The sequence below is a fragment of the Cyprinodon variegatus genome, unplaced genomic scaffold (assembly GCF_000732505.1).
Source record: "Cyprinodon variegatus isolate N-32 unplaced genomic scaffold, C_variegatus-1.0 Scaffold6, whole genome shotgun sequence".
In the NCBI taxonomy this organism is placed as follows: Eukaryota; Metazoa; Chordata; class Actinopteri; order Cyprinodontiformes; family Cyprinodontidae; genus Cyprinodon; species Cyprinodon variegatus.
The window spans coordinates 1603861-1628118 of NW_015150459.1; the positions used below are offsets into that span (position 1 = coordinate 1603861).

General features: G+C 34.5%; 1 protein-coding gene across 1 annotated transcript in view; it reads right to left on the reverse strand.

Moving 5' to 3' along the window:
- The window catches only part of grik3 (glutamate receptor, ionotropic, kainate 3), a 146118-nt gene that overhangs the window by 40165 nt on the left and 81695 nt on the right, over positions 1 to 24258 (reverse strand). The window contains exons 2-9 of the mRNA XM_015375367.1: positions 22309 to 22482; positions 20732 to 20989; positions 20437 to 20618; positions 16271 to 16324; positions 11823 to 11993; positions 9957 to 10100; positions 5155 to 5262; positions 2766 to 2879 (exon numbers count right to left, since the gene is read on the reverse strand). Of these exons, the coding sequence (XP_015230853.1) occupies positions 2766 to 2879; positions 5155 to 5262; positions 9957 to 10100; positions 11823 to 11993; positions 16271 to 16324; positions 20437 to 20618; positions 20732 to 20989; positions 22309 to 22482 (1205 nt within the window). The remainder of the gene's footprint in view (positions 1 to 2765; positions 2880 to 5154; positions 5263 to 9956; positions 10101 to 11822; positions 11994 to 16270; positions 16325 to 20436; positions 20619 to 20731; positions 20990 to 22308; positions 22483 to 24258) is intronic.

The following is a 24258-nucleotide window of genomic DNA, read 5'->3' on the forward strand; positions in this document are numbered from 1 at the left end:
ATATATATATATATATATATATATATATATATATATATATATATATATATATAATATAAATATATATTATCACTTGATGAATGTCTGTAATCACTATATTGAAGCTAAAATGCACCGACTCTCCCTCTTTAAATGAACTTGCAAATTCCATATACAAAATTACCTCTTAAATAGACAACAAGATACAGTATGAATACAATGAATTCAAATTGTTTGGCCAAAAACTTTGGTTGTCCAATTAACTTGATCAAAAACTTTGCTTGTTTAGTGAGAAGGCCATTACCATCTGTTTCTAGCTTTCCTGTTTATGCAATTCCCCAAGGTTTGGACTAAAATCAAAGTCTTTATACCAGCTCAACCCTTCCAGTCGCAGCATGAGCATGCACAACAAAAAGAGGAGGGAGGCGTGCTTGCAAAAAGGCATCACAGGCAATGGAGTGCAAACAATTATTGTAAGAGGAAAAACACATTAAGTGCCCTAATCTCTTTTGCAAAGTTATCAGTATAAAGCTGTCAGATGTCTTGCTCATGCATCACTGAGAATCAGTGTGATGCAATTTCATTACACTACGAGGGGAGATTGATATTAAAGTATAAGCTCTCCTTAACAGTTTGAAAGTTTTATGTTCCTAAACTAATGATTCCCAAAGAAACTGCAAATGAAAAAGGCTGTCAGATACAAGAAAATATTTAAGAAGAGAGAGAGAAAAAACAAAAAACCTGCTTAACACCATTCTGGCATTAAATTATCGACTTGTACTTTCTAGTATTGTAGTTTAACATAAGATCACTTAAGTAGTTGTTCATTTTCTCGATACTGGGCCAGAATTAATATAGATGGCACTCGATAGGCAATAATTATTCCCTACCACAATCCTGCTTTTCATAATTATAGCTTTGTGGCACACTATAGGCATAATAACAGTGTTTATCGTTGTAACTTTAAGGGATGCACAGGGTAATGTCTGCCCCGTCACCTTGTGATAGGGTCTTCCACAGACACTAGCAGGCTGTGTGACAGTTAAGGAAAAACAACAGCAAGAATGATAATATGGGTCTAAAACAGGCATTTTCAAGTTCTTTCTTTCTGAACATGCAGTTAATGCTCTCCTGAGGTCAGGAGGTCTATTTATGCTGTTTTGCTCTTTATTTTGAATGTTTTAATACCCACTGAGCCTACTTCCAGTTGCTACAATGCAGTATTCAGCAAGAGTATTTTCCTGTGGTGAGAGCAGACAAATATTGGAATGGAATTTTTCTCAATCACAAGCAAAGAGTATCAGGCATTCCCCAGCTTAATAAGTAGACTTGTGAAACACATGGTAGCAAACTTGAAGCATTAAAAATGTATAAGTGCTAATGAAGATTTTCTTATATTCAAAAAGAAAAGAGAGAAGATTGTCTTATATTCAAAAAGAAAAGAGAGAAGATTTAGGCGACTTCACATGAAGCATGGATGGCTACTCAGTTGAGCTCTCAAATTTTAACATACTGTACAACCATCTATCTGATTACAGACAATTTGTGCAAAGTAATAGTGTGAAGTAAGGTGCACACTTCACAGAAGTTTTTAACTCTCTGCAGATGCCTTTTATGGGACCCTTAGTTTAGCTACAAAACAGCACATGGAATGGATTTCTGTGGCCATGTTGCTTCATACAAGTGCAAACCAAGTGCTATGAAAACTGTAGGACATGGTGATGTACAGACTGGCACCAAACGGCTTTGTAGAGGGACAGAGAAGTTAAGGGATGGAAAAAGAAAAACACAACTCCTCTGTGTGTAATCAAAATCACTCTCAGTAATCAAAATAATCTGGTTTGAGACACTGGCCAGACTGCAAGTTACCAAGTGTAGATTTGCTGTGCCCCTCTTTTTTCAGACTGTATATTTGGACCTTTAAATCCACTAAAAGTAACTTTATATAAAGCAGCACAAAACACTTTTTTTTTTTTTTTTGATAATTCTATGCTCCCAAAAGTGTAGAAACATAATCTGGATCACTTGAGTACCAAAATGATTTTGCACCAGTGCACAAAGTGCAGTAACGTGCATACATTAGCAGCCACTGAAAATGACCCTTCCCAGTCGAAAGCCAGCCGAATGGCAGCCCACTTCCTTCCAACTCCCTTCAAAAACCCCTCTAACTTCCAGCCACTGCAGTGACCCCCTCTTGCATCTTTTGTTTAATCTGACTCCACCCTTTCACTGAATTAGAGGGTCTGACCAGCAGATGATGCTTCTCTTTAGAGCTTAATGTCCACAAATCACAACAGAAAGAATATTTCAGTAAAAATATGTTTAAAAGGGAATTTTAGGGGAGCAGCCAAGGGCTCATCAAGTAAAGTGGGGACATTTTGAATGGCTACTTCTGTAAGCACATGGATGAGTGAGTTTGTTTAGGAGAAAGTTGACAAGCTTGTACAGAGCTCTAAGCTTGAACACAATAAAGCACCACTGGAATTAATTATAGTGGATATAGTGATCTAGGCCATCTAGTCCAATGCCAGTTTCAGACATCAAGTGATCCCTTAAAAGAGAGTATTTCAAAACCATATTGAAAGCCTTTCCAAAGGATTACGTGTTGTCCTATCTTTGCATTTTCAGTGACTATAAAGGAGACTGTCATTGTAATCATGGCAATGTAGTGTAACTGGGGAAGCGGCACCTGAAATATCCTGGAATAAATTAAAGTCAACCTGAATTCAATTATTTTATTAGTAATAAAGGTGAAAAGAGTTAATAATAGGAGTCATGTGACTCACCAGAATAGTGGTGATGACAAGGGAACGGTTAGCAAGGGAATCAGTGATGTTCATCCCTTTTCGCTTTGGCACTTCTGTGATGTTAAGACCTCCTGATGCACTCCACTTCCCCACCTGTAGAAGATGAAAAGTGTGCAAGCTAAGTGTTCCATGTCTGTCGGCAAGCTATGACCTCCACAAACTCCCCCGCCAACCATCTCCTGCATTAGTGGCAGGTTGAACACATCTCCTGCAGCATTAGATGATTGGCTGAGTCACCTTTTATCAGCAGGGTAAGGTGATCTGCAAAGTATGGGGTAGTTTGGAATACACACTGAAAGGCAAAATAAAAAAACTGTGCTGAGTAAATTACAGAATGGAAAAAAAAAATTACTGGATATTGATATATCAGAATAAAAAAAGTTCTGTTTGACTGGGATGATGATCAAGAAGGCTTATAAAATACCTAATAAATAACATATTACAAAACATGTTTGCATTTATGCTTTGAGTATTCAGTCTGAGTTATGGTTTCATAAATTAAATGTAACTGTCATTATCAGGAAAATGCATTATTTAAATCTTTTTTCAAATAACTTGAGGAAAACGCAGAAGAAAAAACAACTGCTTCCATTCGGTGAATAATTTTTCTGTACATTTTTTCTCTGCAGAAAGATAAACGAAGCGATCTGAGCAAATCAAAAGAAGTTACACATGCTAGTAGCCTTAAGGCAAATATCTCTGCACATTGTAGAAGCACACTTTGGAACATATCATTAGCACAAATAGTCCTGTGGCTGCCTATAACACTCTCTGTTTGCAAGTCGAGGTTTCCACCAAGCCATCCTCTGTTTCCTCTATTACTACACTCTGAGCTTTTAATATTCACTGGGGTTTGTGCTTGAGGTGAATTCATTTAAGGACGCTCGCCACCCAACACACACAGACACAAGCACACACAAAGCATGAAAAATGCCTGTTAATGTCCTCCCTGGCTAATCCAGAGAGAGGCATATGCTCTAATTTGAAAACCACATTAGTTACAGCTTGTCACACAACCAAAGCAGACTCCAGGAGAGAATTTAAAAATATCAGGATGCTTTCCGCTTAGCAAAACTCCTTCTAATAGTACCCAATTACAATTAGTTCAATTCATTTAACATGATTAGCATGAATTAGTCGATTCAAAAGTTATTTGCTCATGCAAACACACAAAGAGCATTATATTTAATTCACCATCCTGGGCATGCTCCCGTCTACTTAAAGTGACACACTAAGAACCTGTTCATAAACTAAGGCTAATATTCTATTACAAGGGATTAGTTGAGAATAAAAAAAAAGACCATATTTTAGCCGGCTCACCCAGTTAAAGCTGATTTTGTGGATATACAAGGAAGGAATGATAATCCAGCAATCTGCAGTATACAGTGGATCAACTCTAAAATGGCTGAGCATAGGATTTGCTCAATAATAATACGGTATCAAATATTTCTGTTTTCTTCAGTTAAAATGCCTTTATACGGGACAAGGTGTCAGTGAAAAGGAGAGGAATTATTTCAAAGTTCAATTCTGAAGAGTTATAAACTGAAGAGCCTCTGCTATTATACTGTGGAATCCTACGCCTTTAGGAAGTTTTAGAAAAAGACATAATGGGACTTATCCTCATTGGAGTCATTCATACTGTATGAAAGCCATTTAGCCAATAATAGCTGTTGCAGTTGGCCTCCAGTAAAATAAAACATGATTTGTTCTACAATTTCAACTGTGTGGTTGTTTTTCCTTTTTTTCTGTCAAATGTGCTTATTTTGTATATTACCAACAAATACTTTGTTTAAGCATCACTTTAAATAGCACTCAGCAATGTTGTGTTTAATACCCAAAAGTGTACCCCAAACCAATTTACTACATGGTCGACTAATTTATGTCCTTTAGACAAAAGGCAGCTTTCTTCCTTTTATGAAGCCAAATAAAAAAAATAAATAAATAAAAAAAAAACATTATCAAACATAGAATCCTAACATAAGTAATTTAGACAAACTGCAGGCCATTTATTATAGTAGAATACTATAGTATAGTATAGCTTAAAACCAAAATTGATAACTCATATATCCTTGCCTATTTTGATTAGGCATCAGGCTTTTTGCTTTCAGAAAAAAAAAAATCATAAAAACTGTATGGGGTAGGTTTTTCAAAATAAATCAAGTGTTTTGGTGATATACATAATGGTCATAATAATTTTCTTAAAGTCATTATATTCTGTTCATAAAGGCCAATTAGGAAAGCTTGTTATATTTGCTTAACTTTGTTGCAATCCTTCAATCGTATATTACATGAGGTCCATCAGCAGAAGACAGTCTGGTAACTTAGAATATATATTTTAATCACAATCAACATCTTTTACAAAGTTTACCTTTTCAAGTCCATCCTCCTTCAGACTGATGATGTCCAGGTCAAAATCTGTGCGAAGGCCAGTTGTTTTGTTGAAGGATAATCTTCCAGTCAAACCATCCCAGTGAGACTGAAACACAACAATGCTGCATATTGAGAAAAACATTTCAAATATAATCAACCATATAGCACGTTTAATTCTTTTTGTATGGAACCTTTACACATCCATCCATTATCCCTATGTTAATCCATCCATCCATCAATACATCCATCCATATATCTATCCATCCATCCACCCATCCATCCAATATACCCACTTAGCTGTGCAGAGTGACAACCATGCACCAGCATCTACGAATGAAGCCAAATTAGTTTACACTCAATTAAGCAGCGGTCATGTTTTTGGACTTTGTGGGGATGCCAAAAGAGCCAAGGCTGGGAATTCAAGGTTTTCTCAATTTGAAAAGTCCTGCAAATTTACCTCACATGACATGATGTTATTACCTTCATTTTATTTTTATATTCTTAATCTGACAACCAAAATGGAATAAATAAAATTATATGTTCTGCCCAGAAAACTGCCCTAAACTACATTTTATCTTTCTGTTGAAATAAATTCCCACCCACACATACACAGACCAAAAGCACAAAGACAAACTGCACAAGCTGCATTTCCTTTTTTTTTTAATTACATTTTACATCCCAACGCCTCCAACACATTTTCCCTCCAGACTACGGAGTTAATTAGCAACCATCTTCTTTTGCTTGATTCCTCGTGAAGGGGAAAACACAACTGCCCCCTATTATGATTGCTTGATAACTGCACCCACCAGAAACAACTGCAAGTCCAAACAACAATTTGTTCTACTTACCTGTTCTTATCTAGCCATTTGCAATCTAATATGACTAGCAGATGATAGCCAATTTAAAATTCTTAAACAAAAATGTGATAAATGTACTTTTCTGTATATATATATATATATATATATATAAAAAAAAAAAGAAACAGGCATCAATGTCACTCACATCCAGCCATAGTCTCTGATGTGCACACTGGATATTTAAAAGTTCTTCAAACAGTTATTGAGTCAACCTATCTAAGTCAACCCTTTGCACTTTACTAATATTTAAAAACCCATAGTGTGAGAACCTCCATCAGCTCTCTGTCCAGGCTGCATCTTGCCAGAACCTGTTGTGTAAAGATCGAACCTTCAAGGAGAAATCTGTTACACTCTATTTTTCAAAACCCTCCCATACCTCATTCCCTCTGGCATATTGCCATCGAGGTGGGAGGCATGTTCAAACAGCTTTAATCCAGAGAATGACATATACTATGCCTCAGCCGTATCACATCCTGAGGGCCAATTCAACCTTCAGAACATGTCAGACTCTGATCTTGAAGCAAGTGTAAATTAGCACCGAGTTAAAGTTTTATTACCAAACACAATTTTTTTAAAACACTTTTCTGCCTTCATTAGAATTAGGTGTATATACTGTAAGAGAACGTTTGCTTAGAATTTCCAGCAGTAATTTGATGATTGCTTGTTTGACTTTATGATATTTTATGAACAGATAAATGCCAGACACTGTTTGTTGTACGATCATGTAAATATTATGTAACTAATATATTTCTGGCTCATAATCTGGCAAAAAAAAAGTGAATTGCTTCTACAACTTTAGACTATTATCATTTATTAAATTAAATCATGCATTTCACAACATGTATGCCTAACTATACAGACTTATTTAAATATGTGACATATAGGATACTATCCTGCTGGTCTTGATTTACAAATATTCTTCTACACTTTTACCACATCATTTGCTACAGGTATCGCCTCCATCTCAGTAGATTTGTTCTAATAATGGAGCTCTTTCATATTGTCATTTACAATTGAAATATACTTATATAAGAGATCACTAATTCTATTCCAGATAGAGAACTGCTCTGAGAAGTGGTATGACTATTTCTATGTAGGAAGCATGAGGAATCCTCATATCCTAAGTGCAAACTATAGTGGGCTGTTGTCTGAGCACCCAGGCAGTGTTAAGTTTAGTGGAACAATTTTTTATTTGCAAAATTTATTTTTTAGTCATGTTTGTTTTTTGAAGGACAGACAAATCTGACAAAAAAAATCAAGAAAATCTGGATTATCATAACGCTAAGCAAACTATTGCAGTCTCCTTTTTTATTCCATGGGAGAATACATATTTTGCAAAGCTCTTGCCTGTTTCCCTATCCCTGAGTCATGAACTGAACCTAATATTCCATAAAGTATTTGCAAAAATCAGTTTAGTATGTCTCTATGAATCTGCAAAGGTATGTTGCTTTAGCACGCAATATGAGATATCAGTGTGCACACTTAAAAACACCTTGAAAGCTGTGGTGAAGTGCACCAGAAGCACAACTACCATCCTGACAGGTTTCTTTTAGGGTGATTCATAGACCTGAGGAAAATTTTGAATGTGTGCAAAGGGACTGTTATCTTTGCTTGAGAACAGAGGGTGGATGAAAAGCAGAAATGACTCGAATCAGCCCACCTTAGGTATCTTTGCAGGTCAGACACAAATGGTACTTTGCTTCAAATTCACTGAAGCGAGCAGAGGATTTGGGCTATGCCAATTTCAAGCACTGTATTGCTTGAATGTATGTGAAGATATTGAGCTAGGGGTTCCATATAGAAAGATCAGGCTCATCTTTGTCAAATATAACCCCTGGTAAAAGGAAATACTTGGAAGATCCACAAGCTAGATCCAAAAAAGTATTCACTTCACCTATGCTACCTCAAAGCTGGAGGAGCCAGAAAAGGTTTTAGCCTTGATCCCGGTCACGATTACCACTGTCCTAATCATCAACACAGGCTATTGTTTACCTATTTTAACCTATTATTTATTAGTCTAATATGAAGTCATCTAACCAAAGTTAGATGTGATGTACTAAGTCTGTTTTAATGCATAAAGTTTTTATTTTTATTTTAGACAGATTTAAAAAGAAAAAACACAAACAATTATCTGGCCAAGAGATTTATCAAGGGATAAACTGAAGGCCTGAGCTTTCTTCTGTTCAGATTGAGCTGAGGTGACTGGTGACTAACTAGCCAGTCAGTCATTTAAAACATTTGATCTTTTTTTTTTTTTTATGCAAGAAAATACTAATCAGAGGAACGTCTGACAGCAAGTCATGTTCATGAATATCAATTACTGTAGTTCTCTGATAAAAAATAAAGGTTAAATAAAATTAATTGAAAAGAAATAAAAGCAAAACTTTTCAGAGTTAACACCATTACTGAGTGAAGACCTTTTGTTAGCTGATTTCAGAGTCAGTAAATTATTAAAATAATGCAAGCACATAGTTATAAGCAGGTACTTAAAAGTAAAATTTCATTTCTACAACATGTTGAGATAATATCTCAACATATCAGTGTTGTATTCTGTCTTTTAATTAGCAAAATGAGACTTTAAGCAGGCTAAATAGAATGCAGCCAAAACTTCTCTGTTTTATGACTTTCTACCTATATATATCACTGCAACTAGGTGGATATACTAGCAGCCTTTCAAAAACACCTTACATTCTATCCATTCAGTTTTGAAATAAGAAAAAAAAAGTCTTACAGCAACAGCTTTATCACACAGCAAAATAGACATTAATACTTTCCTAGCAATGTTCATTTCTGATCAACCATAGCAGTGACGATTAAATAAAAGTAGTTTGAATAAAACTCTAATTCTTAATGTGGGTGAAGGTTGCACAGGGAGGAAAAAGCAGAAATAGAATGCACTGTCATCACAATGTTCACTGCAACGGTAAATGGAAAGGACAAGGTAAAAAGAAACACACTTGTTAAAAACGGTTTGAAAATGCAAGGTGAGAAAAAATGGAAATAAAAAAAGGGAATTACATATTTAAATGTCTGAGAGAGAAAGCTTTTTATAATCTGATTGTTTAATTGTGGTTTTAAAATCTGCATTTTAAAGTGGGATATGAAAATACATGTTTTAAATTACATTTAATAATAAATTATTGAATAATGAGAAGTCTTGGCTGTATTCTATTCAGGCATCCTGTCAACTGTTTAAAGTCCTTTATCTAGTAATGAATTACAAAATACAATTTCTAACCCTTCAAAAACTAAACTGAAATGGTTGTATTTCTTTTTACGTAATTCTCGTGGTATTCCGTATAAACCAACTCCATCCCAGTAAAGTCTGAGGTAGAGCTCTACAGCTAACAGCCCCTGCAATGCTGGTGGAAAATTGTGAGAACATGTTTTGCATCAAACCCTGCGGAAGTACAGAAAATTGCTCTGGCAGGTTGTGTTTGGTATGAACAACTCTGCTCTGTGACAATTTCAGAATCAAATAAGAAAAATGACAGCATAGAAAATACATTTTGAGAAAAAAAAATTCCATTTGACTTTAAATAAGGAGAATTCCTACAATGTATGAAATCCTTACAAAGGAATATTTTGTTTGAAAACTTGCAATGCAAATTTCTAATCTACAATTTTTCTAAGACTGTAGATTTTCCGAGACACTGAATATGTTATAAGGTAGTCATGCAATATGTGCGTCCGACAGACTATATTGATCTTTTTTTCTGATGAATTAAGTTATGAATAATGGTAAATTAAAAACTGACAAAAAGCCACTTTGTTGTGTGTATCAAGATTAGTTTCTCTTGCCATGCGAGTTTGAGTGATCAAGATTAAGATCTAAATAGGATAACACCACCAAGCTTGCACTTTCATTCTCTGGTTCACCACTTAGTTTCTTTCATGATCAACAACTGCAAAGGAAAACATCTGGCCAAAGGTGACCCATCACCTCTTTAATGAAACTCATGAAGCGTCCTCCGAATCTCCAGGGCTTGTGTCGGTGGCACTGCAGTGAGTTCACAGTCATCTGTGGAGCGTGCTGGTATGAGACGGATACAATGTGAACTGCATCATAGGTCAGAGCTGCATCTGTCTGGAATAAGGGGTGAACGTTATTTAAGCTGGTGGATTTAAAAAATCTTAATCACACAGATAAGACATTAAAAATAGGTTTCAACACAGACACTACCAAGGGTGTAAGTTAGCAGATTGTTCAAAGGCACGTTTATTAAACTGCATGATATATTTTACCTGTTTAAAATTTAAAGAGGGGACTAACATTAATTGCTTTTTATTAGCTACTTGGGGCAGCAGTGCTGCTTCTAGACTGCTGCCAGTAAAGAGGTATAATAAAGAGGTACCACATAATTGAATCTTAAGATTATTAAATATACTTACATTGAATTTATACCTCAAATATTAGCATTTTCTGATAGCTTTTTACAAAATCTAAAATATTTTGGAGGGATACAGTTAGGCGAATGACAATTATGTCCCTAGTTGTCAGCATCATGATGTCATTAGCAACAGCAATCTGTATGTACAGATGCATTGAATATAATTGTATTTGCATTTTTATTTACAGTTTGTTGTTTGTTTTACACTTACACTTACATACTTTTACATTTCTTTGACAGGAGTACTGTTTGATTTTCTTTTACATTGTAAGGTATAGCAATCATATTCCTTAACTAAGGAACTGAGTCTGTGCATTCAACTTTTTTGTTATAGACAAATAAAGAAATAAAAAAGCAAAAAACTGGCTTGCAAATGGCTTGTAAACATTTCAAAAGCCTGTTTTAAGAAAACTTCTGTTTACAACCCCAGAAATATGAGACTGATTATACATGGTATGCTCTAACACATGGCAAATGTAATATGAAACTTAAAATTATAACTGATTCAGGGAGCAATGTTGTCAATGCTGCAACTGTTACTGCTTCTCTTTTCTGTGTTTGTTTTTGTTGTTAGATACCAGCAGTCAGTGTTGCACATAGGATCTTGCAGGTTGGATGTCAACCTCTGCTGTAGACTATTTGAAGACTAATTATTCAAATAATAGAGAATCAGCATCTTTTACATAAATTACAAATAATTTAAACATTCAAATCTGAAGCATATTGTGTCTGTCTCACCTGATGATAGTGTGGTGTTTTGTTTTCTTTATACTGCTCAACCAATATAAAAAAAAATACCTTCTGTGCTATACCTAAATGTAATATAAGCAACATTGTCTGCAACATTGTCTCCCTAAACACATTATCATAAGCTACCTATTGTGACACAAAAATATACATCAGTCCACTAGTAAGGATACAGTTACTATCCAACCCAACCTAGACAGAAATATTACGAGTTCAGGTAGAACTTTTCTTTTCTGCAGTTGTCCATTTCAATAATCTTTTTTTATTTTGTAATCAGTATTTATTTATATGTTTGATCAATTTAAGTTTTTTTTTTTTACTGAAAACCACAAAAATGTTTCATAGTCTCCATATTACAATCAAAACATACAATAGTACAATTATTGCCCATTTGAATAGATAATAGAAAATGTGTGTACTTCAAAAAGCATTTACAGTATTGTCTATATAATGATTCATTAACTTAGGAGATGTCAGTTTAGTAATTTAACTTTCACAACTTCATACCCTTTTTTTAGACAATCACTAAATTCTACATATACATTATGTTTATAATTAATTATGTATTTTAGTATTTGTTAAATTTGTGATTTTATTGTATTGTCTGAAAAAAAAATGTACTTATTAAAGCTGACTTTAAAACTGAAGAAGTAAAAAATCTATATTTATACCGTCATGATGCCCTCCAGGAGGCCTGAATCCGGTTTAGGTGGGATCTGCCTTTCCATTGACCATTTCTCCACAATCGACGCAACCTGGGGATTATCCACATTGAGGATGCGAAAGCCAGTCATGTTGACACCACAGAAGCGATATGGCTCAAGGTCAATGGCCATCAGGTCCTTTTGAGAAAAAGAAATTAAAGATCTTTATCTAGTCAGATACCACTTGTGTTGGATGTATATATTCTGTATTATTTGTTGCAGGAGAAATAGATTTAGACAGCATCAAATTAAAATTAAGAAATAACTATTTATGATGGAAAAGAAATATAGAAACCTTTTATTTTAAATCGCATCTGAGAGAGCATAAGGGTTAGTGTGCTCACATTCTCATAAAAGATGATGTTGTCTTTCTGTCTATAAAAATAATTGCTATGCAATAAGCATCTCATGCAATTTGCCTTTTTTTAATCAAAGTTTTGAAAGAAACAAAGGACTGTGGTTTTTTTAGGGGTGGCATATTATTAATTATTTGCTTTAGTTTGAAAAATTAAAGAAAAAGAGCAAACAATGCTTTTTGTTTGATATTAATATTCAGCTCTTGCATTGCCTTTGCATGTTCTATGATAATAAAAAGGAATTTAGAATAAGCCTTTCCTATTTCTGGGGCAGCTATTGTCGCTGACGTGTGAATTCGCATGTTGACACATGTCGTGTAAAATTGGGCCGGGGGGCAAGGAAAAGACATTTGGATGAACATAGATATTTCATTAGCACCCTGTAGGGTTAGTGCTGGGGGACTAAGAGCATGTAAGACATTCACTCAAGAACGGTCATTTTACCCTCTGATAAAGCTCTCTTTTTCCTTTGTCTGGAATGCAGTTCAGTTTTTCCTAACTTTAAAAAAGAATCCATGCAAATTACTGCAGCTGCAAGCACTAGAAATATAAATATGAAGTTAAAATGTTAGCTTAATATTTCTGTCTTTAATTTAAAAATTAGGACAATACAATAATATAAAATAAAAAAAAAGCTTACACTCTTCTGTATTAGGAGAGCAATTCTGCATTATTACAGCAAATGAACATGAAATAAGTTTTCCTAAACAGACTTAAAAACTGAACATGACTGAACATACCATTTTTGAAATAGAAATTACGATGCATTGCAAACTACCACACAAACCCTCTAACACTCATTGAAATCAGGAGGGGAGAATATTATGGTTTGGGGCTGTTTTTCAGTACATGGTATTCATTTGATGTATATAGAGCAGGCGATGACCTACTTTATTTCAAGTAAGATATAAAGGAATAAAAAGAAGAACAGATTGCATAGAGGAGAATACCAGAATCTTCTAGAATAAAATACATTTTGCATGTAAAGTTTGATTACATTTACACCTGGGAAAGGGAAAACATACATTTTTTCACAAATATTAATATTAGAGTATTAATAGATTTCAGAAAGCATGATCAATCCCCATTCAGACTGTCATTAAGGTCTACCACAATTAATTTATCTTAGGATATAAGTTGCTTAGATTTTTTAGCAAGCATGGATAACTGAAATACTGTAGATACCAACATCTGGTGTTAATGTCTTCATCTATTGAACTATTAAAATTATATTTAGGAAGAAAATGGTGTGACCATAATATAAATTATTTTTACATAAAAAGCCAGAAAAAAAAAAAGAAAAAACACTTTCACTGCAGAAGTCCACACACACACACACACACACACACACAAACACACACACACACACACACACACACCACAAACTTAATATTATCCTAGATTTGACTAAAACAAAAAGGATTCTGAAGGTTAAGATGCTGCAGATTTTTGAGTGTATGCAAACGTGCTACAGTAAGGAGAATGATAACTAAGTCCTTTGTTTAAAGCTCTATAAGATCGCTGTGGCAAGGCAGAAGCTATGACAGTCTCATTTCAGAGGACAAGGAAGTTATTACCCCCATAACTGTGAGCTTTTGCCTTTTCACGCTCTAATAAGTCGACACTTCTCTCACCTCTGAAGATGAAACATAGACATCAGTAAATTCCACGGAGAGGCAATTGTATTGCCATGTACTCCATGCAAGTATTCATTACTCTGGATCAAATACTGTTGCCATAATCTTCTTATTGCAATATCTACCAGTATGACAACAATATTGCAGTTTTAGTTAGGTACAAAACTGATTCTATCAATATATCCATGAAAAATACTGTTGCAAAAAAAAAGAATTAAACGAAAGATAATAAATGAGCTGTAATGCTGCTGAACATACAGCAAACATTTTTCCGATTAGCATATTGAAGCAAAATAGATGCTACTTGAACATGACATACAGCATAACAAAGTCATTGGTACGCTGTCAGCTGTGAGAAATGACACACATCATAACTGGACCCCTGTGTCAGAACGTGTTATTACAACAGAATGGCCATGCCTGCAGAGACAGTGAGGGTGAGCATTCAAGAGAGTCAGGAGACAAAGACAGTAACCGGGGGTGAAAGAAACAGCACAGAGCATGCTGGTACGCATTCCCTTCAATCTGCTTGTTCCCAGATATGAAGGGTAATAGTGAAAACAAACACACTTCAGACTCTTATACTGAGCCCCTGTAGATTAAAAATGATAAAAGATGAGAAGGTCACTGTTATAAAGACCATTTTAAGTTGTTTGCATCATCAAAAATAAAGTATTGAATAAAAAACTTGCTAAGCTTTGGGTTGATCTGTAATCATTTTTATATTAAAGACTATGGTGCTAGCTGTCAGATAAAGCAAGTCTTTGTAGATAAATATTTATAGAGAGTGTGCATCTACTTCAGTTTTGTTTTAATAGATCCCAGGGCAGCCTTTTATACATTTCATCATAATTACAGGTAGTTACGACTTAACTACACTAAGTGAATTTCTTCTTTGTGAGATCAATAAATTCCTGTCTTATCTTTTTACTTTTACTGAAATAATATTACCACTCTTACATGAGTCCGAGTAACTTCAATATAAAGAACAAATGTGCTTTAACAAATAAATGAACATACACACATATTATGTAAAAGAGATTTTTTTTGTACACAAGCTTCATTAATCTAATGGTATTTTCAATTTGTTCGATCCGCTTTACCTTTAGGAAGTCAAATAAAAATACAGAAGAAATATATTATTATAGATTTTTTCAGACTTTAAGATGACAGATTTTTTTAACATAATTTCAAAGCTTCATCTGTCTGCTTAAATGTGTACCTAAAGAAAGATATTTGAAAGATATTTGACCATACATGTATCCCTCGTGGTGCTCTGTGTGGGGAGTTCCAGGAGTGAGGACTCAGGGGCCCTTTAATAGGGGGCATCCAGGCTTTATACCAGGGAGCAAGAGTTTGATATGCACTGCTCCCAGTGCATGTAGATCCTGACCTTGATAAACTAATTGATAGACTGAAAATGTTTGTGGGGTTGTCTGGTACTGTGTCTTATAGGTTCAAACACAGGGAACCCAGTTTTAACATGTCCCATTAAACAAAACACATCAGGTGAATTTATGATGTTTGGTTCCTTAAAGGCTAAAATTTTGTTTTAATGTTATTAAAAATCTCTATTCTTCCTTACAAAGTGTTTGCTAATTCACAACTGTATTATTCCTGACTATGATCACGACAGCTTATGTTGACGTATTGACATGTGTTTCCCAACCCTTTTTGACTTGTGTAGCCCTTTTGGTAATTTTTTCATACCATAAGTACCCCTCTCAGTCAAAAGTAATAATGATTGTCCAAAAGTGGAACATACAGTAATTGATTATAAAATAAAAAAAATAAAAAAACACTTTACTTAATCTTTTAAATTGTACATTTAATTTGTAGGAATTTAATGTTTCCATGTTGGGAATAACTGATCTTCAACCTCAGTTTTTTTCTGGTTAAGACATCTACTGTAGCATAACATTTTAAAATGTTATATTATGACACAGGTAATTTTGTGCAAACCAAAAAAACCTTGTAATCCATATAAGGAAATATACAAGTCATATTCACTCAGTTTCCATGTTTAGCCTCAGATTAAAAATACATATTTGTAGTCTCCCCTGTAAATAATGCATGCATTGTTGTGAGCATTTATTTCACATTTCAATACATTTTACTTTTTTAATCTTGAATTTTTGTTATTCAACTTGTTTTCATTTCCTGAAATAATATATCTCTGAGTGCCACAAGAAATTCTTAATCTGGGTCCTTTGTTTTGGGATATTTCAAAGACAGCCACATGAAGCAGTGTTTACCATTGGAAAACCTGGGACTCCTATATGCCGCCTGATTGTCAAACAAAATTGATGTTATGGACTGGTTCCAAACTCCTTTGGCAATTAGCCACTATTCATCAAAAGCTCGAGCACAGAAGAGATGAGAACAAACGAGACTATTTGCATTAACAAGCATGGTGCATTACCAGAGTGGTGAAGATATAGTGGTAATACTCTGTCATCATCCCCATGGTCTGGGCCTGGAAGGATACAGAAAAAAAGAATGGGAATTAAAGGTGTAAATGAAGAGAGCTAGGGTGAAGAAATTGATAATTTTCTCACTTGAGAGTATTTAAGACTCCAAACAGCATCTTCAAAACAAGCAGTTGCACATATATCTTTAAAAAGACTCATCAATAACAGAGAAATTTCTCATGGTTTATTGAGTTTATGAATTTACATTATATTGTTTTCTAAGATCTGCTACCACTTGCTTATTTTTCTAAACCATATGCAATCTACATATTTTTCAAGTACTTGAATGGTTTTTGGCATTTCATGAAAAAAAATCCTTCAGTCAAAAGAGCACAGTAATATTCACAATATATCCAAACACTTTATCACCGCAACTTGTTTAACTGGTTCTACATTGAAAGGCAATGCATTCCCATGGTGACTGTGCTTTCCAGTTAACTGTACCATCTGTTGTGAAAAAAATCAAAACCCAAGGTTATTTAAACACGATGTTAGGTCCCTGTGGAGAAGTTCTACCTTCTTAGCCAAAGACATCAGGACAAATAGGAAGCTTTTGACATTGAGTGACATAGAAACTTTATTTTTTAAGAACCTAATGAAGAGACATTAGAATTGCAGCAAACTATTTAATTATAATAATAACTTTACTAAGACAAGCCTTCAAACATTCTTCTCTCTGTTATATAGATTATTTTCTGTTTCAACCTCTGAAAAAGAATAACATTTAATAAAAACTTGTTGAGTCTGTTGAGTCAGAATGTTTTTCTTTTTTTTTTAAACAACCTTTCATCAAGAGCCTCTCAGTTAACCATTATGGCATACAGTACTACAGGAAAAAAATCCAAGGGAATAACACAATGGCAAAGCGACAATTTTTAGAGCCTTTGAAAGAAATTTGACTTCTCAGCAATAGATAATATATTTATATTTGAGGTTTATTTTATTACACATGAATAATGTGGCTGGAGACTGTAATGTTAATTTAAAAAATCAACAGATTTTCAACTTCAGTAGCATAACATTTGCATTTCAATAATTGACTTCTGAAAGCTTTTACGGTTTAACTAATTTCACATTCTCCACTTTGTTCTTTTTACTGGCTAATGATTACTGGAACCAAATGGTGAGGGGATGCTCCTGGATACCAAAAATGTGATAAAATTAGAAATGCATATATTTTGTTTCTTCGCTCTTGTTTTATTAAATTATATCAAACTCAAGGGCAAGATTAAAAAACAGGACGTTTAATTGTACAAAGGACCATTCCCATTATTGATTTCCTTTCAACATAATCAGAAAACTTAAACAAAAGCAGCTTTTCTGCCAAAATTCGAGGAATTTAAATAGCTCCAATATTTGCCTGAGTAAAAAGTATTCCTGATAATTGATGTGCTTTCTGTTGCTACTGCTCTGAAATGCCACAGAAAATTAGCTAAAATTTGGCCAAATGACATATGAGAATATGTGATGAAAACTGCAATAGACCTCCACTTTAGCAGGTGGCGCTAATAAGAAACCAAAGGCTCTCAAAGGAGGTCATTAGATCGTCATTATTAGTATGTACTCTTCCTTTGGTTTGTTTTTAATAAAAAAAAATATGATTAAATATGAAATTTGTATAAAATGCTGACCAAAAAAAGAACATTGCACAGGTCTTAAAAAAATGGAGAGTAACCCAAAATCAGAACACTACAAGAAAGGGTCAGCCTCCATCATTGCTCAATATAACCTCTTCCATCAGAGATCCAATGATAATCTGAGAGTCCTACCCTCAGATCAGGAACTTTTATCTAGTACACAGTGTACCCAGAAATTTTAAATTACTTGGCTAAAATCGTGCTCAAATGTGTAAAAAAACTCGTAAAATTCACATTGATGGGTCAAAGTCCCTGACTGGTAAAATAGTTTAAGTTTCATGGCAGAGAAAAAAACTTCCTATTTCAACCTGTAAACCCAGTTATCAGAAAAAATACATTTTTTTTGGTGATGATCCCCTTACAGGTATGGTGTTTTACTGTAATTCTGGTTGTCATTTTTATTTTAAATCTATTTAAACCTGGAGAGAACTCACAACAAGACAAGGATGCAATTAGAGAGCAATTATTGACATGAATGAATATCAATATTTTAGTACTTAAACACAGGTTAAAAAAAAAGCTGAGCATTGCTGATAATGACAAGAATGAGCAGATTTATGAATATGGAGATGCAGTAACATTTTAGCTGGTGATGGAATGGAAGATGAAGGAAAAAAGCTGGATAGAGTCATAGTTAGACTGGAGCGATGAAGGGGAAGGAGCCGGTGTGCAGCTCGGTTAGAAGGCAGATGGCATAAAGATAAGGCAGCTTAGAAAGGACAGTCTTGGATGCTTATTGGCTGTTGCCGAGACATGGAGAGCAAAATACTATTGGCAGACTAAGATCTTTATGACATGGCAGTCAGGAGATGCAGGTAGGGCTCGATAGCCCCCAGATTAAAAAGGGGCCTATGCTCCATTTGATTGCAGTAATAACTAGTCAGATTTATGTTACAAAACATTACAAAACATACAAACATAATAAAAAAAATGTATTTATAGTTTTGATTTAATTTCCTTTGGAATTGATAAAGTATTTTTTTATTGTATTGAATTGAATATATCAAAATATACTCTATCCATTGAAACTGAGATGTATTGGTAACATTTTTGTATATATTCACTACTCCATTAGTTAGATGCTCTTGCCAAAAGGAATCATAAAGATCCCTTTTCCTCACTCTTTTCCCAGCTAACTTTGTTTTTCAATTGTTTCTTACTTGAACTTATAACTTTATGTTGCCTCAGTTTTGTTTTGTTTTCCTCTTCATGATAGCTGCCTCTTGGTCTAGTGCTCTCTTTAGCTGTGACAACATCCCGGGGGGGCACATAAGTTAGACTGCTGCTGTCAACAAGTTTATGTTATGGATGATACAGGTGGCCCTTTCTTTTTGTGTTTATCTCAGTTTTTCGCCAAGAAATAGCTATTGGTGGAGCTTTTACTCTCACTAGCTGTGTGTGCTCTCTTTTCATCTTCTTTGCCTAAAACTGGCTCAAAGCCTAACTGTGTTTCTGTCCTTCACAAAGCTACATAGTTCACCATTACTGCATCTAACAAACAAAATATTCATGGATCAATATTTGTTTGTTCATTTTGTGTGTATACACTTGTCTTCTCAAATCGAAAGTTGTAGGTGGCATAATTGGCTGAGTTTTTCTCTCCACTGTCGCTATGTGTTTTCAAGTATCTTTTTAAAACACCATTCAGTTGCATCACATAGCATTTCATTGCAAGCCTCATTCTGTTGGACTATTTTTCTTATTAAAGAGGTTTTACTTTTCATTGTAACCACATGTTTGCTCAGTATGAGAGACTACAGCAAAGTTAACACCATGAGATTGACTTATCATTGGTGATGTTATTCAGGAGAGACTGCTGCAGAGACAGTAAAAGGATGTTCTCAGATACTTTATTTTTTATAGGAACAAAGGATTTTTCACCAATTGGAGGGATCTTAATTGAATGGCTGACTAAATGGCTTGACTGCATGTAAATAACATGATTTTGTAAAAAGGGTGTAACCACAACCATCCTTGTTAGTTGCTGCTATATAGAGATCATGAATTGATTTGAGGCTCTCTGAAACACCTCTTAGGCTCCACTTTGACTATGTTGAGACTTCTAAGGGAGGTTGTTGAACTGAATTTTATTGGAAGGGATTAGAGCTTATTGTGATGCAACAAATACATATCACTCTTCACAGTTTTATTTGTAAAGAACCAATGAAACCATGTATCCTTTGTTTTACTCCACACTATTACACTGATTTATTTAGGTCTTTAAATAAAGTAGGTTGAAGTATTTCAAAAAAAAATAATAAGACATACTCAAAGAGCTGTTGATACTTTTAGTAAGGTAATATATCAGTGCATGCCATCTTGGTTTTATGCCGTATTTAAAGTATTAACAATAGTGCAGTGAACTACAGATCACAGAACTGTCACAGAGTAATAAATGAGAAATTGGTTTGAAATAAATCTACCATAATGTTGCCTGTTTTTCTATTTGACTTGAATTTCTACAATAGTTTAGCCCTCACCTGTTTGAGAATTTGTGCAGCCATGTGGTGACTGCAGTCAAAGATGATTCGGAACTCCCGACTTCTCTTCATCTCCTTTAGAAGAGGCCTTGTATCCTCTGTATCAAGCGGAAGCTGGCGGATCTTTAATCTGATGTTGTATCTTGATGGGGCCATAATCAGCTCCTGCAACCTTATTAGACCTTGAAGAAAAAAGCATAAATAAGGGAATAGGCTTTATTATAATTTACTGGAAAAACAAATGCTTTGAATATGTGTTTGTTTAAAAGTGTGTAAAAATTTGTGGTCTTCTCACCTGTGCTATCGTCATATACAACAGTGGCTGTTTTCCATTTGAGATACTGTACCAGGTCCAGAATGGCATAGCTTAATGATGAGTAATCTGGGTATAGATTGGCATAAAATGAGTCCCTGTTGTCCATAGGGTGATGTTTCCACCGCACCTGAATGTGTGGCACTTCCAGCGCATTGCAGATAGACTGCACAGCATTTGAAGATGAGCTATGTGATGGTCCAAATATTGCGACCACACCTAAAGACAGCTGGTCACAGGCTATCGGGGAAAAAGAAAAATAAAATCTTTAAAAAGAGTGGGTTTGGTCTTTAGCAGTTCAAATAAGAAAAAATCTTATTTAACTTTAATAAAAAAAAGAATAAAGTTAAATCACAGAAAATCAGAATATGATCAATAAATTGTTATATTACGAATACTAAATTATAACCTACATAAGATATATAACAAACAATATTGATTTGTAATGCACAGTTTCTTTGATGTTTTCCACTAAAGAGTTCTTGTCACGAAAAGTTCTGGACTACACAACCATATGGAAAACCATCTACTTGATAGCTGTTTAGTATTTTGTTTATGCATTTGTCAGATATTTTCTCACAAAGTAGCTCGCAAATAAGGATATTACATAGAGGGTAATATTAAGGAATAGTTTGCACCCTATTCAATGAGGGTAAGCCAGGAAGGGTCAGTGTAGAACAATACTTTTGAAATTGCTTGTTCACAACAACAGTTGTGTCAAAACATGTTAATTGACAGTTTAGTGAAAGCAAATATTGATATTTAAAGTTAGAAAAATGTGCATAAGTGACAGGCCTAACAGCTGCATGTTACCAGAAAGTTAAAGGTATAATGGAGGATGTTATTTTTCCAGGTGGATCATCAAAATAAGTGGTCCTCCTAATTGTCAATCATTCTGGTGATATGTTTATGTAAGGCCATCCTACAGTACGTGCTCATCCCCATTTTCACTTAGCGGTGGTTAGTCTGACTTAGTGGAAAATTTACAAGGAGAAATGGGCTTATGCACTGCTCTCACACACTTTTAATAGAAGTTCCCTCTCGGGAGCAGGTACAGGGTTGTGCATGTGCATTTTGTTTTAAAGTGGAAAGGGCGGATCTTTTTAAAAATTTGCAACAATCCTCCACAATACCTTTAAGTGAATGGAAGAAGTTTGGTAGAAAAAAAGTGTCTTAGCAAAATGGAATGGCTACAGGCCTGAAAAGATTCCAAAGTAAAGTCACTTCAAGACTTTTAGAGAGATTTATGAGGCTTGGAGTAATTTATGGGTAAATTCAGTACTTCCAGAGCAACAACACATAGCTTATGCTGGTCCTGAAAAAGAGCAGTTTGATGAAACTTAGACTGGATCATTTAAAAAAAAAAATTTAAACTTTTGCTAAATTTCTCTTTTCAGAGTAAATTATGTTTTACTTGACAATGCAGTAATTAAAGTAAAAGAATCCTAACCGAGTAAAAATATTTTTATTCGTACTCCCCAAGATGCACCTTTGTGTGCAAGAGTAATCTGATTCCTGTAAGGATTTATTTTATTATCATATCAGAATATTTTACTTACCTTTTCTTGATGCCTCAAAGCTGTCATAGATATTTATCCTCTGTATGTCGTATGTTAATGTTGTGTTTGGCAACAAAGTCCTGTTTCTGTTTATATTATTCACAGCAAATTTAAAGGCAAGTTCTTCTGCGCTAACAAGTGAAACAGGTCCGTCTGTTTGTTCGAAAATCCCACCTGAAAAACAAAAGACAAAGACACCCAAGGCAGCCATGAGAACATGCTCTCAAACATAAACACAGGCCAAAAAAGACACACAGGCATAATTTTGGATACTCCAAGAGAGGAAAATATCGGAAGATATTTGCACTTAGGAATAGCAGTGCACATTACATGAGGTATTGAATTTGCTCTGCAAACATTCAGCAACCCTCTCCATTTTCAGGGAATACTAAAAAAGAACCAATATGAGCTTTGAAGTCTGACGCCGTAATGGATTTAAGGAGTGTGTGTGTGTGTTTAAATGTGCTTTTGCTTGCATGTCCACTCCATCAGAGCAGCAGAATATCTTAAGCTCTTGTCTCTCCATTAGGATATCCTTTCATATCACCTGAATACCACATTGGTAGAGCAGATAACTGGACTTCACTACTGTTCTTTTGCATAAAATTCAAAGAAAAGCTTCTTTTTTTTTCCTTTTTAAGATGGTGTGGACTACTGCTCAAAACTTATAAAACATGTCTATATCAACATCAAAGCAAAGTGTTGCTTCAGACGGTGGTGTTTGTCAGACTATCAGCTTGACACCGTACAGAGTATAGATAGAGGGGGAAAACATTTTTTAGCATTTGAAATATTTCTTGGGTTTTCTCTAGCTGATCCATAAATATGGTCAAGTAAAAAAATATATATCTATGCATGTACATAGATTATTTATAAATAAGAAACTACTGCACTATGTATCCAGTTGTCATTGGACTTAATATTATGACCTATTTTCTTTATTTTCTGGGTAGATTGATGATAAACCAAAAACCTTTCGGATTTTTAGATAAATGCTGCTAATCAAGCTACTTGGTAATGCCACAATTTTGAAGAAAACAACAATGTTTTCAGTTTCTCTAGGATATCTTGGACAACCTAATTGTGTGAACGAGGGGTCAGATATAAAAAATCAGTCTCCATCGTCTGTAGATTTTTCTCAGTCGCAAAAAATAATTAAGTTCATAGAGTCACTTCCACCTCTTCCATGGTGCTGAGGCATAATGGACAATCCTTCTCTGTTATCTATTAGAAATACAGATTTAGTCTATTTTTTATTTCTAGAAAGTAATTAAATGGGAAGTCAACCATGGGATGGATAAAGTGGATATGTTATATATTTTAAAATAACAGTGGAGGCTGTCTTGATGCATAAATAAATCCACAAATCTATCATTTATTGCCAAAACACATGTTTTGTAACAGATGATGGAGGGGATTCAGGTATATATACAGGTTTACTAAAGTTTCCTCTATGTGTACAATTACTACATATTGAATACATTATATTTTTGTGACATTTTTGAAACCCAATTTAACGTACTACTCTGTTTAAAACTTAAATATTTGAAGTACAAATACCAGTATGTAATTGGTGAGATAACCAATGTAACATCTTCTGTCAAATAGAAGGCAGCAAAGTCCCCATGTGACTCGGCAACAGACTAAGAAGACAGCTTAGACAGCTTCTAAAAGACGTTTGCAGCAAGATCAGTTTACGGAGAGAGCCTCGCTCCTCAACCTCCACTCTTATCAAATTATCCCTCTCTGTCAGAAAAGAAAATGTCTCTGCTCGTCTTCTATCACCAAAGTTAACTTGAATAAATTTCACTTCACTTCTTATCAGCAACTAAATGTCTGTTCTCAGGTTTACTAATAAGATATTCTTTCAAAACTTTTCCACATGTCAAAGTGTCAGACTATATATAAACATACATACATACATACATACATACATACATACATACATAC